This window comes from Juglans regia, chromosome 9 (genome assembly GCF_001411555.2).
Source record: "Juglans regia cultivar Chandler chromosome 9, Walnut 2.0, whole genome shotgun sequence".
NCBI lineage: Eukaryota > Viridiplantae > Streptophyta > Magnoliopsida > Fagales > Juglandaceae > Juglans > Juglans regia.
In genome coordinates this window covers 23,769,514-23,781,310 of record NC_049909.1, presented here as the reverse complement: position 1 = coordinate 23,781,310, position 11,797 = coordinate 23,769,514, and the positions used below count along the sequence as shown (strand labels likewise).

The 11,797-nt window shown below is 32.8% G+C and overlaps 2 protein-coding genes across 2 annotated transcripts; one reads left to right on the top strand and one right to left on the bottom strand.

The window, feature by feature from the left end:
- Positions 1-279: 279 nt before the first annotated feature.
- On the bottom strand, positions 280-2,060 carry LOC108994436. The gene is made up of 2 exons (XM_035694174.1): positions 1,658-2,060; positions 280-1,462 (listed from the first exon to the last, which is right to left on the bottom strand). The coding sequence occupies exon 2, from the start codon at positions 1,433-1,435 to the stop codon at positions 677-679; it is 759 nt and encodes a 252-aa protein (XP_035550067.1). The 5' UTR covers positions 1,436-1,462; positions 1,658-2,060; the 3' UTR covers positions 280-676.
- A 3,337-nt stretch (positions 2,061-5,397) lies between these two features.
- LOC108994428 lies at positions 5,398-8,803 on the top strand. Its single transcript, XM_018969650.2, has 3 exons — positions 5,398-5,705; positions 8,104-8,204; positions 8,316-8,803. The coding sequence occupies exons 1-3, from the start codon at positions 5,651-5,653 to the stop codon at positions 8,595-8,597; spliced, it is 438 nt and encodes a 145-aa protein (XP_018825195.1). The 5' UTR covers positions 5,398-5,650; the 3' UTR covers positions 8,598-8,803.
- The last annotated feature ends 2,994 nt before the right edge of the window (positions 8,804-11,797 follow it).

Sequence of the window (11,797 nt, the reverse complement as noted above, 5' to 3'; positions counted from 1 at the left end):
ATTTGTTTTACATCCCTAAGATAAGTTGTTTTGGAGCTTAAAATTGGTGTAAACTAATGAAAAGGCCACCCCATTCCCTTTCAAATAGTTCATGGAAACCTTTTGACACAGAAGAGAGAAAAATTAAAAAAGTAGATCATAAAAATGTTTGTTCTTATACATTTTAAAGCTTCTATCGATTGATATAAAGACTTCAATTCTGATAATTATTTTCATCAGTCATTATTTATCTTCACACCCCACACAACTGTTGTTTTTTTTTCCTTCGTGATAAGCAAGCAACTTAACGACATAGACTGGATCCTTTTCAAGGGAAACAAACAGGGCCTCAGCGGTGCCTATGCACATCACGGGAAAGAACGTGAAAAAGTGCAAATCCAACTAGGATTCCATGCCAAGCAAAATCATCTAAACAAGAAAGCCTCTTTTACTTTGTTTTTCCTTGAGTGCTTATTAAGGGATTATAAAAGCAAAAAAGGCTAAGCTAGGCGTGCTCTACTGGTCAAAGAGTCAAGCCTTGTAGAAAAGGCCAAGTAAATGAGAGGCAGAAGTCCCACAACTGGATGAACAAAAAACTAACAAACACCTATACCCTCATCTGAACCCTAATCCTCTCATGATCATCATTCATTGAGATCAAAACTTGCAACCAATTGATCTCTTTACAGTGCTAGTTTCAATCTCTAACCTTGAACATTTGATGGGGTCCCTTTGAAAGATCAATCTCGATCAAATTTTCTTCCTCGTTCATTTCATTGATCTCTGTCAAGAGCTCCATTAAGCTTTGTTGCTGGAAAATTGAATCCGGCAAGAGATCATGAATATTGGAGTACTGTGGCTTTTGCTTTGGCTCTTGATCATGATCTAGGACACCTGACTTGCTGCCCGGAAGGGATATTTCAATGAGGCTATCATCATCTTCATCAGAAACCGAAACATCTGAGATTGCTTCATCTTGTTCCATATAGTTGGAACTCATCAGATTGAGATCAAAGTTTTCACCTATTATAGAGTCATTGCTGCTTTCACTGTCTGATGAAAATAGAATATCCGGAGGCGATTCATCTTGGTACTCTTGCATCAGACCATTTTCTTGTTGTCGGGCGGCCTTGGTCTGGCTAGCTGTTTCTAGTAATGGCTCATGAAGTGTGTCTCCAACTTCTTTTCCATGCAGGATTTTCTGGTCATAGATGAGATCCTCATCATCTTGCACTGGATTATCATCCAAAATCACCCTTTTCTTCTTGAATGTGACAATGAACATGGTTGATAGAACCAAAATTGGAATGCTAAGAAGGAAAGGAGACAACCCAAAACTAACATGGAATGTGATAACTAAAGAAGGAACAAGGACTGCAATACATAGCCCAAAGGTTCTGGAGAAGCACAAGGAGGAACAGATTCGATTCTCAGCTGTTTTTCCCATGTCCAACATTGATAACAGAAGGTGGTAAAGATGGGCCTAACAAAAATTAGCAGAAACAGATGAAAAAAAGGTTGGATTGCAAGAAGTATAATTCAAAACTATGATAAATCTTTTGGAAGGTTTTTTAGCACATGCTAACAAATGAGCCAAAGACAAATTGGTGCTCGCTAAAGAATAAGTCAGAAAGTAGAAAGATCATATGAAAATAGCAAGTGAACAGCTTCCATTTACCTGATCTGAGCTTCCAAGGAAAATGTAGCCCTGCAGTAAGAAGCTTTAATCAGGCGCTGAAATAACTAGCCGTTTCCCTTAGCACCTTACTTCAAAGACATAACTGGTTCTTCTGTTTTCACTAACACCAAACAGTTTGTTCTCATCTGCAATCGATTATCTTGAAGAAAGCAAAACCCTTGTTTTCCACTATCTTTTTTACAACCTCAAAGCCTTGGAATTACCAAATGCATGTCGAACATGTCTCTGCTCCCCACATGCCCACAAATTATGAGACCCTTCAAAACAATACCAACTTACAAGAATGAGAACTCTATGATCTATATACAACTACTTTCAGGAAGGGTAAAAATCCTTAATTTTTCACTTTCTTCTTTCCACAAGCAAACAAAACCCACTAACAAAAAGTGAACACACTCAAAAAGGCAACTTCAAAGTTTTCCTTAATAATCACCCTTCTAGCTAACAAATTTTCCCAGCAAACAAGCTGCATCAAATAAGCAGTGTTTGTTTTTTCCACGGACTATATTGCAACCCAATGGATTGCTCTGAACCAAAACCTTTACAAAAATAAAATTTAGTGCTAGACTTGAAATAAGGGTCTGCTAGTATTTAATTTTTTTTTTCTTTTCATCATTTTTTTAACATCTTAAAGAGTTCCACTAACATTTTCCTGAAATAATTACACCCCACCAATTTTGTCAGAACTCAGAAATTCTATTATGAAATGTAACAGTTCTCCAGTAATGATGACCCATTTTCAATTGTCTGCAACACTGCCCACGAGTGTTAAAATTTGATACATTCAGGCTTCGTTTGGATTTTAAACTAATCTTAACTCATCTCAAATCATCATTATAATTTTTTTAAATTCCAATACAAAATATAATAAACAATTCAACTTTTTCAAATCTCAAAATAATAATAATATTAAAAAATAATATTCTAATAATATTTTATCATCTCAACTCAACTCAACTCAACTCACTCCAACATACAAACACAACCTCAATGTTTCTTCATGTCCTCCAAGTTTTAATGGAAGCCCATAACCATGAAGAGACCTTTTGAACGGTTTCGTCAGGTGCCATTACTCCTGTTTTGTCACAATTAGAAAACAGAGGTGATAAAAGGGTGCAAAGCAAAGCATTCACTGCATTGCATTTTGGGAAATTTACATTCTTGAGTCTACAAACAAAGGAGGGTATCACTTATGGGCATATTATATTCAAGTATTGCTATAGATTAAAGAAAGAAAAGCAGACGGTCACAAACACCGGAATTAGCAAAAGAAGAGGTGTCACTGTTGGATTTGGGAACCTTTTGTTGCTTTCAAACAATGCCTCGGGCTAATCAATTTCTCGTGCTCATAAAGTAATTACATGTATGTAAGAAGATTTCCGGATATCGGCAGTCAAAGATTTGTTAATCCAGGTCAAGCTGGTGACAGGGGATGACCTACCAACATCGGAGCTTGTGCACTTTGACTCGCAACTCCGATATCCATGTTCCACTTTTGCTTCCATGGCATTTAAAAACAAATTTGTCTTTTTTTTTTTTCCTAATTATGAAAAATATATTTACAGTTAGTTTGAATACTAAGATAATATGATTTTATATGGGTTGAATAAAATATTATTAAAATATTATATTTTAATATTATTATTTTATAAGTTAAAAAAATTAAATTATTTATTATATTTTATATAAAAATTAAAAAAAATTATAATAATGAGATGAGATTAGTTGAGAGTATTTCTATATTCAAACGGGACAGAGCATTCTCATCCCATTTAGTATAAAATTCTCTATGATTTAACTAAAAAGTTCCTTAAAATTTTTTCTTAATTTTTACTCATCTTTCAAAAAACTCTTACATCCCATATACTTTCTCTATTATATTAAAAAAATATTTATATATTATTTATTGATTATTTTTTCTCCCACTTCTATTTATAAACTTAACTATGCAATATTTTTTCTTATATTTTAAACTATTACTCTAATGAATATTTTAAACAAAAATTAATTAATTTTTTTTTGTAGATATGATAATATTTTTAAAATTAATTTTTTTATATTTTGGTAATTAATTAAATTATTTTTAAAATTATTATTTAAAACTATAATAAATATGACTGAGATAAATTGTAAATGTTTAGAAGAAGAATTTATTTTATATATTATAATAAAATATTGATAAAAAATAGTTTAGGAGACGAATAGTGATTTCCTATATTTACATAATCACTATTTATTTCCTAAACATTTTATCTAAAATAAGGATTAAGATGTAAGGGTATTTTGATCGTAAAATAAATCTCAAATTATAGGGAAAGTGGTGCTTTGAAATATCGGATGTGAATGCTCTTATAGTTTTAAAATGTATAAATTTAAATATATTTTTAAAAAGGTAATTAAATTTAAAATTTATATAAAAAATATTTTTTTAAATTGTTCTTAAAATTATACTTAACAATCCTCTTATAGATCGCTAGGTTTAGATGTTGAGGTGATATCAAATAATTTGAATTAATCTATAAATAGTAGTATGTTATAGATCTCATTAAAATATATAAAATAAATTAAGATGAATTTAATTTTTTTTATTAAAATTTGAAAAAGTAACTAATTTCATTATTGTTTTATAATAAGTTAAGCTCACTCCAACACCGGATATAAAAACTTAACGATCCCATATGTAATCCACAAATCTGTGGGCGACCACACGAGAATTATTCCCATTGTAAGTAATTACATATAACTCTCATTTTCCACTGTCGGATTTGAAATATGAATGGAAATCATGTGTGGGACCGAGACTCCAACCTCCGATGTTGACCTCAAGACGCTCGTGATCAAATCTAATTATGATTCATTATAAACTTACCCAACCACCCCTGATTTACCATGCCACGTACTCAAATTCTCCTTTCGTGAAATCACGAGTTCACCCTCAGGCCTCAACCCCTTAGATCATTCTCATTAGATTAGTCAAAATTAAAAGACAATTTTAATAAATATAAAAAAAATTAACTTTTAACTATTCTATTTACATAAATTTCTACATTAAAATAACTATTTATTTATTATATAATAATAAAATAATATAAAATAAATTTAATTTTGATTATTCATATTAAATCTCTATATTAAATTATATATTTATTCATTATATAGTAATGAATAACTAATAATTTCAAAAATATTTAATTTTTTTAATTATTAATTTATTTAATTTTATCATATTTTACTATTCTACTTATTATATGTTAATTAATAATCATGTTCTTATTAAATTAATATATCATTAAGTCAAATTAATACATTAATTGTGATAAAAATATGTGATAGAAATAAAGAGAGAGAGAAATAATTAATAAAATATATATTTGATGTATATACAGTAACTTTTAAATTTAAAAATTTTTTTAAAAGTCATTGTAGTTAAATTTTAAATATTTAGAATTTAACTAATCTAATATGAATATATTTTATTCTTAAATAACTAAATACTCATTAAATTTAACTTTTAATTAATCCAATGAGAATGTCCTTAACAGCATTAGCTAGAATAAAAGGTATACATTCCCCACAATATTTCATTATTTATTTTATAATATAAAAAATAAGATATTTTTTTTTTATAAAAATATTGTTATGTAAAGTATTAGAAAGAGTGACGTGTCATTTTTCAGGACAGATCTAAAGAGATTAAAAACATAATTTAATTAAATGATATGGAATTATAAGGAGCAATAGTTCTAGGGTTAGGGTTTTAAATTTTTAATTACTGTATTATCTTCTTCCTTATTTGGGGGATTCTTTAGGGTTTCTAGTTATATAGCTCTTTGCTTCAGAGTCTCAGACGCTCACAAATACTCAGTACTGGGGCCTTTTTCTTTGGATTCGAATCGGTGGCGATTGGCCGTGTCATCGTTTACTGGGCTTTTGCGCCCTTTGGCCGTTGAAATCCATGTTCATCAGTGTCCCATGGACTCGTCTCCAGTGCCAACCCATCCTCCATTTGAAGAAGAAGATGAGTGGGGTATCAGTTTTTCTTTTAATTTTACTTATATTTTGTCCGTGGCCCCTTTTTTGTTTGCTGGGAAAATGCTGGAAAGAAAACATTTCGAATTTCATTCGGGTTTCCATGTGGAATTAGTTTCTAATTCTCCGATTTTTTATGGTTAAAAATAGTATTTTGATTTGGTTATTTTAGTTTCACTGTGCTTGCCTTTCTGGGCGTGGGCACTTATTGTATTATAAGTTTTATGTATTTATTATTGGGTTTTTCTCCCTTCTCAGGAGCTGTTTACACATTTCAAGTGTTAGAAAAGTTGAAATATTTAAGGGGGTTTGATCAGGACTTGAAGTAATAAATATGCACATGAATATACATTTTTTGACCAAGAAAAAAAAAATCTTATGTATGGATTGAGCTAAATCAGATAAAAACCTGAAATCTGCAGTTCCATTTTTATGAAGGAAATTAGCTTCTTTCCATTGTTCTATTCGTTCGATATGCCCATCATATAATATAAAAACCTGGAATAACGAAAGTTCGTTTACATGGTCTAATATAGGTTGTTGGAGGTTTTTAGTTGTCAGCTTGAGGGGAACATCCCATGAACAATGTTTCTTGCATACATGCATGTACTTGGCCATACTTGGCAATTGGGCAAACATAGGTAATTGAGGTTATGGTTGTCAGTTTGAGGGAAACATCACAGGAGCCATGTTTCTTGCATACATGCATACACTAGGCCATGCTCATGTGGTTGTATTAAGCGATTTTATCATAATATAGGACAAACAATGCTACCCTTCATCCTAAACCTTATAATCCCCAGTCACCTTTGGTGATGTGGCTGGCACATGTCAAGTGGCTTATTCTATCAACCACTTAAATGGTAGCCGCTTGGTGATGTGGCAGGGATGATTACATCTAGGATGAAAAAGAGCATTACTCATATAGGACAAAAGACCTGTTTTTAAGTTGTGATTATAGGAATCCAGGAGCTCATCTTCATGCTTATTTTTGTGTGGAGAGGAAATACCTTTTGAGCTAGAGCTCCTTGTCATCAATTTAATCTACCACAAAACTGAATCTGCATGTTGGATTTATATATGATTAATCTCAATTGGGTTATTTTCCCCACAGAAAATTTGCTTCATCTGTTGATAAAATTTACAAAATTTTAACTTTTCACTTTTTAGGTTTACTTTACTTCAGACAGTGATAGGAGTTATACGTATTTTACAACACAAGGCAGCTGTTTTATGATGTTGCTTTGGGTAAGGCTGTGTTTATCTTGCTGTCTTATAGAATGCAGTAACGTTTCAAGTGAATGGTTCCCCTTTTGCATGGCACTTAATAATTTTTTTTTTGATAAGTAATAAGTTATTTTATTGATATGAAAGAGGCATAGCCCAGGTACACTAGAAGTATACATGTGAATACACCAATTTAGTGACTAGAAACAGTTACAAGGAAATCATGAAAACTAAGACCATTCAAATCAAGAGCAATGGCCCACACAAACAAGGTCTTCCAGAAAAAGTTCCTAAACTCTTCCAAAGAGCGTTCATGATCCTCAAAAAGTCTCTCATTACGTTCGTTCCAAATACACCAGAAAATACATATAGGAACCATCTTCCACACTGCTGCAATTTGTGCTGTTCCTGAGATCCCATTCCAGCTTGCTAACAAGTCAACCACCCTACCCGGCATCCCCCATGCTAATCCCATTCTACTGAAAAAATTAGTCCAGATATCTCGAGCAAACTCACAATGAAGAAGTAAATGGTCCACCGTTTCCCCACTTTTTTTGCACAAACAGCACCAGTCCATAATAATGAGGCCACGTCTTCTAAGATTATCAAAGGTCAGAATCTTCCCTAGAGCTGCCGTCCACACAAAAAATGCAGCCTTTGTCGGTGCTTTAGTCCTCCAAATATTCTTCCAAGGGAAAATATGCCTTTGGTGCATATTAATGGATTCATAAAAAGAGCTTACCGAAAATTTCCCTTTCCTAGAGGGGCACCAAACCATCGTATCTTCCAAAGTGGCAGCAGTGGTAATGTTGTACAGCATGCTCAGACATGGCACTTAATAATTAAGGACACTTTGAATTCACCGAGTTTGACTAATCTTAAGTTCAATCTGGAATATCTTTAACTCTTTAGTAATTGCTATTGGATTGGAGTGTGCATTCCATGGATTAATTTGTAGTTTAATTACATGTTAGTGTAAGAATGAAGTAGATGTGATGTTAAAGGTAATTAGGAGGCAGCCGTTTTGATAATTTCAATGATCTGTTTGCATGAAATCCATCATTGTTAAACGCACAGAGTTCTCTGGTCTCTGCAGTGCTAACTTCTGCAAATTTTGTGAGGTGTTTCTGGCAGTACTAACATAACTCTTTGGCCGGTATTTGCATTAGATACCGATGGATTCGTGATTCCAAGCTTGGAAATTGGAGACCCAGATCAACGTAAGCTTGATGCTCCAGAAGTAGAATCTCCAAAACCTCTTTCTCCGAAGGTCTGCTGCAAGAATCCTAGACTCTTAATGAGGAAGATAATCTGTATACGATGGGACTACTTATGCACTTAACCTCGTATCTTAGAAATTTTTGTTATTGCACTTGTGCAGGCCAAAAAGGAAGAGAACATCTACCTAGGACCACACGGAGCACCCCCTTCCCAGTCAAAGCAGCAAGAGCAGAATTCTTCTGGTCGTAAGCAGCGGTTCAAGCAAAAATTGAAGGAAGCAGACCGGAGGACTAGTGGGACAGTTCGGGAGAATAAGTTAGAAAGTCTTCGAGAACTTGTGGGTGGTGGCAAAGGAACTGTCAACATGGAGAAGGGCACTTCCAAGGGTTGGCTAGACCCACATTGCCAAGAGTCTCAATTTGAAAAGTGGAATCCCCAGTGACCATAGTATCTGATAGCGTATTCAACTCGGTGCCAATTGGTCTCTTTTTCCTTTCTGCTGTAACGCTACCGTAAGCTTTTATCATTTCGCAAGATTGAAATCATTGAGGTTATGTATCTAGGCGATAAATTTTCAATTGGAGGACCTTGGAGTATTGCTACAGTTGCTAAACATGATTTATTAAAAGTTATGGTTGTTTGCCAATATACCCCTTTCCATTGCATTTTCGTGGCTCAAGGTAAATTGTCTTCTTAGACCTACATGTTTGATCATTTCTCTTGAAAGAATGATCATATATCTTGTATAATTGCAGTTGACTCATTTCTCTTGACAAAACTTTAATTGTCATACTTTTGTAATTCATCTAGAATGTGATACATACTGTTGTCTCGAAGGGTATGAAGAAAAATCTCCATATCCTAATAAAAAGAGATGGCTCTATCCTGATCAACGCCAACCTCTGATTGTGGAGAAATATTAGCTGCATAGGGCGGGCTACTCAAGCTTTGGATGAAAGAAAGATATGAGAAACTCAAGGTCAAACTAACTCACTGGATGCACAAAAACTGCAAGGCAGGCGTGTTCATTATTTTAGGGGTTCGACTTTGGACTTTGGACATGGACTTGCACTTTGTTTGAGCTTTTTGTTCATTGGGTAACTCTCGGCCTCGAATTACCGGGTCCTGTTTTAGATCTTATCTCCCCCAACAAACCAACAAAATCCTCGTTTAAACCCAAACCCATAATTAAAATCAATTAATTAATAACCGACAGTTGCATGCAGCGAAGGGAAAGTGACAAAATGTCCTTGTGATTCTTTTTTTAAAAAAGATGACCATAATATCCCTCCTTGTCTCTTTGAAATAGTGAAATAAAAAGATTCTCCTTCTAAACAGAGTTGCAAACATAGTTTTTTGAAAAAAATATTACAAAATAGTAATAATATCAAAAAATCTTGTAAGAATGCAAAAGGTAATAATATAAATTCAATTTAATAATGATGATAAAAAAAAAACAAAAAAAAAACAAAAGATGATGAAGGAAGAACAATCTTAAATCTATTTGGAATATAAGGACTATTTAATTTAAATAGTAAAGATAAGATAAAATATTTTTATTTTTACTGACAAAATACAAATAATTTCTACCAATAAATACTGAAGAAAAGTAAGTGGAAATTAGATAAGCTGTAAACACACGGTGACAGGAGTAAAAAGAAAAGAAAATCACGCTACTCCCTCTCCTCCAGAGACCACCCAAGAACAAACAAACACTTCAGTCTCGCCTCAGAGAATCTCTGCATAGTGGAACTACAGTCCAATCGCTCCTTCACTTCCCTTCCTTTGTTAAAATCAAACTCCAACACACCTCTCCTTCTCTTTCTGATCTCTCTTCTCTTTCTCTCGCTCTCTCTGCCAAACCCAAGAAGCCATGGAGATCCCGGAAAAGCTTCTCGAGTACAAGTTCCACATCATCTTCGCTGTCACTCTCTCTCTCACCACCGTCTTCATCGTCCTCGTAGCACCCAGTTTGGTCACCATCTTGGCTTACTTCTGGCCCCTCTTTCTCTCCACCGCACTCTTCCTCTTCGCCGTGATCTTCTTCGGCCGGACTTCCGTAAAGAGCACCGAAGTCCACGGCGACGACAAGGCCGTAGAGGGACTCCTCGATTACGTCGCGGGGCAACTTGAACATCCGGTAGAGAGCTTCAAGTCCGAGTAGCAGCACGAAACGTTGAACAACAAAACCCATGTGTAATTTCGAAACTCCTCCCAACCCCCCTTCGCTTTTTTTGTTTTTGTTTTTGTCTCTGGTGAACTGTAAATACTTTCCGGGGAAGAATAATTTTGTTCATGACATTCGGATTCATCTTTGCATTATTATAAAAAAAAAAAAAAAAACTGGGTGTAGAACTTATCATGTTTGGAGGAGTGCGGTGAATCCGGATAGACGCTGAAGAGCATTATTCACATTGACTGAGAAAATTAGTTAAAATTTATATAATTAATATAAAAAATATCCCACCAATACAAATATAAAATAAGATGGATTTCTGTTAATTAAATATTAAAATATTAATTTGTTATTCTAAACAAATATTATTAGTTTTTATTTAATTTATAATTAAAAAATTTAGATAGAATTTTAAATGAATTTAATTAAATATTTTTTATTATTAACATTAAATAATTTTTGAAAATATAATTTTTTTAATATTAATTTAATTAAAATATAATTATTATTAATATAAAATTAATAAAATTATAAAATATGATATAAATAAATTAAATAAAAAATTATTAATTTAATAATATTTTATTATTATATATATAGTGAATAGTTAATTCAATGTGAGAATTAAATTTATATAAAATAGATAAATGTAAAAAAATATGATATTAATTAAATTTTAAAGATGCATCTGACTAAGCCAACCCAATAAAAATATTCTAAGACACGAAATTAATTTTTTTAAGATTTCGTTTGATTATTTCAAACTCATATCAAAACGCGTAGGATGTGATTGAGAAACGATGGGCTGATCGAAGTGAGAGGATGTCTTTCTAATTCTAGGAGTAGGAAACCCGTGTTATTACACGTCAGTCCATTTTTGTTTCATTTTCATTTTCCTTCCTCTGATATTATATTATATTATACCGGGGTGCGTATCTTATACTCTGCCAAGTGTGATGTGGAACGTTGGATACGTTTGTTGTGGGCCCATAGTTGGCGATGATGCTGCTATGGTTACATGACATCCCACTGAATTATGGGTCCCATCCCATGAACTTTTGGTTGCTCGAAACTTCAAGAGGGGCTGCATGATTGATTATATATTCGTTTGCCGGTGGTGTGGGGACCTTTGTCAAATCCATTGTCATGGCATTGAAACTGGTTGATTGCATTTGCACCACACTATAAATATAAATATAAATATAAATATTTTAATTACATAATTTATATCTTAATTAAAGGCCAAGGCTTTTCCAACATGAAAGCGGAAAAAGCAGTATGACGACACCTTTTGCAGATCTTCAATCATATGATCATTATTAATAAAACTTTTTATCTCATCTTATTATTATAATTTTTTAAATTTTTTAAATAAAATATAATAAATAATTTAATATTTTTAAATATAAAACAATAATAATATTAAAAATAATATTTTATTTAACTTTCAATTCAATTCATTTCAT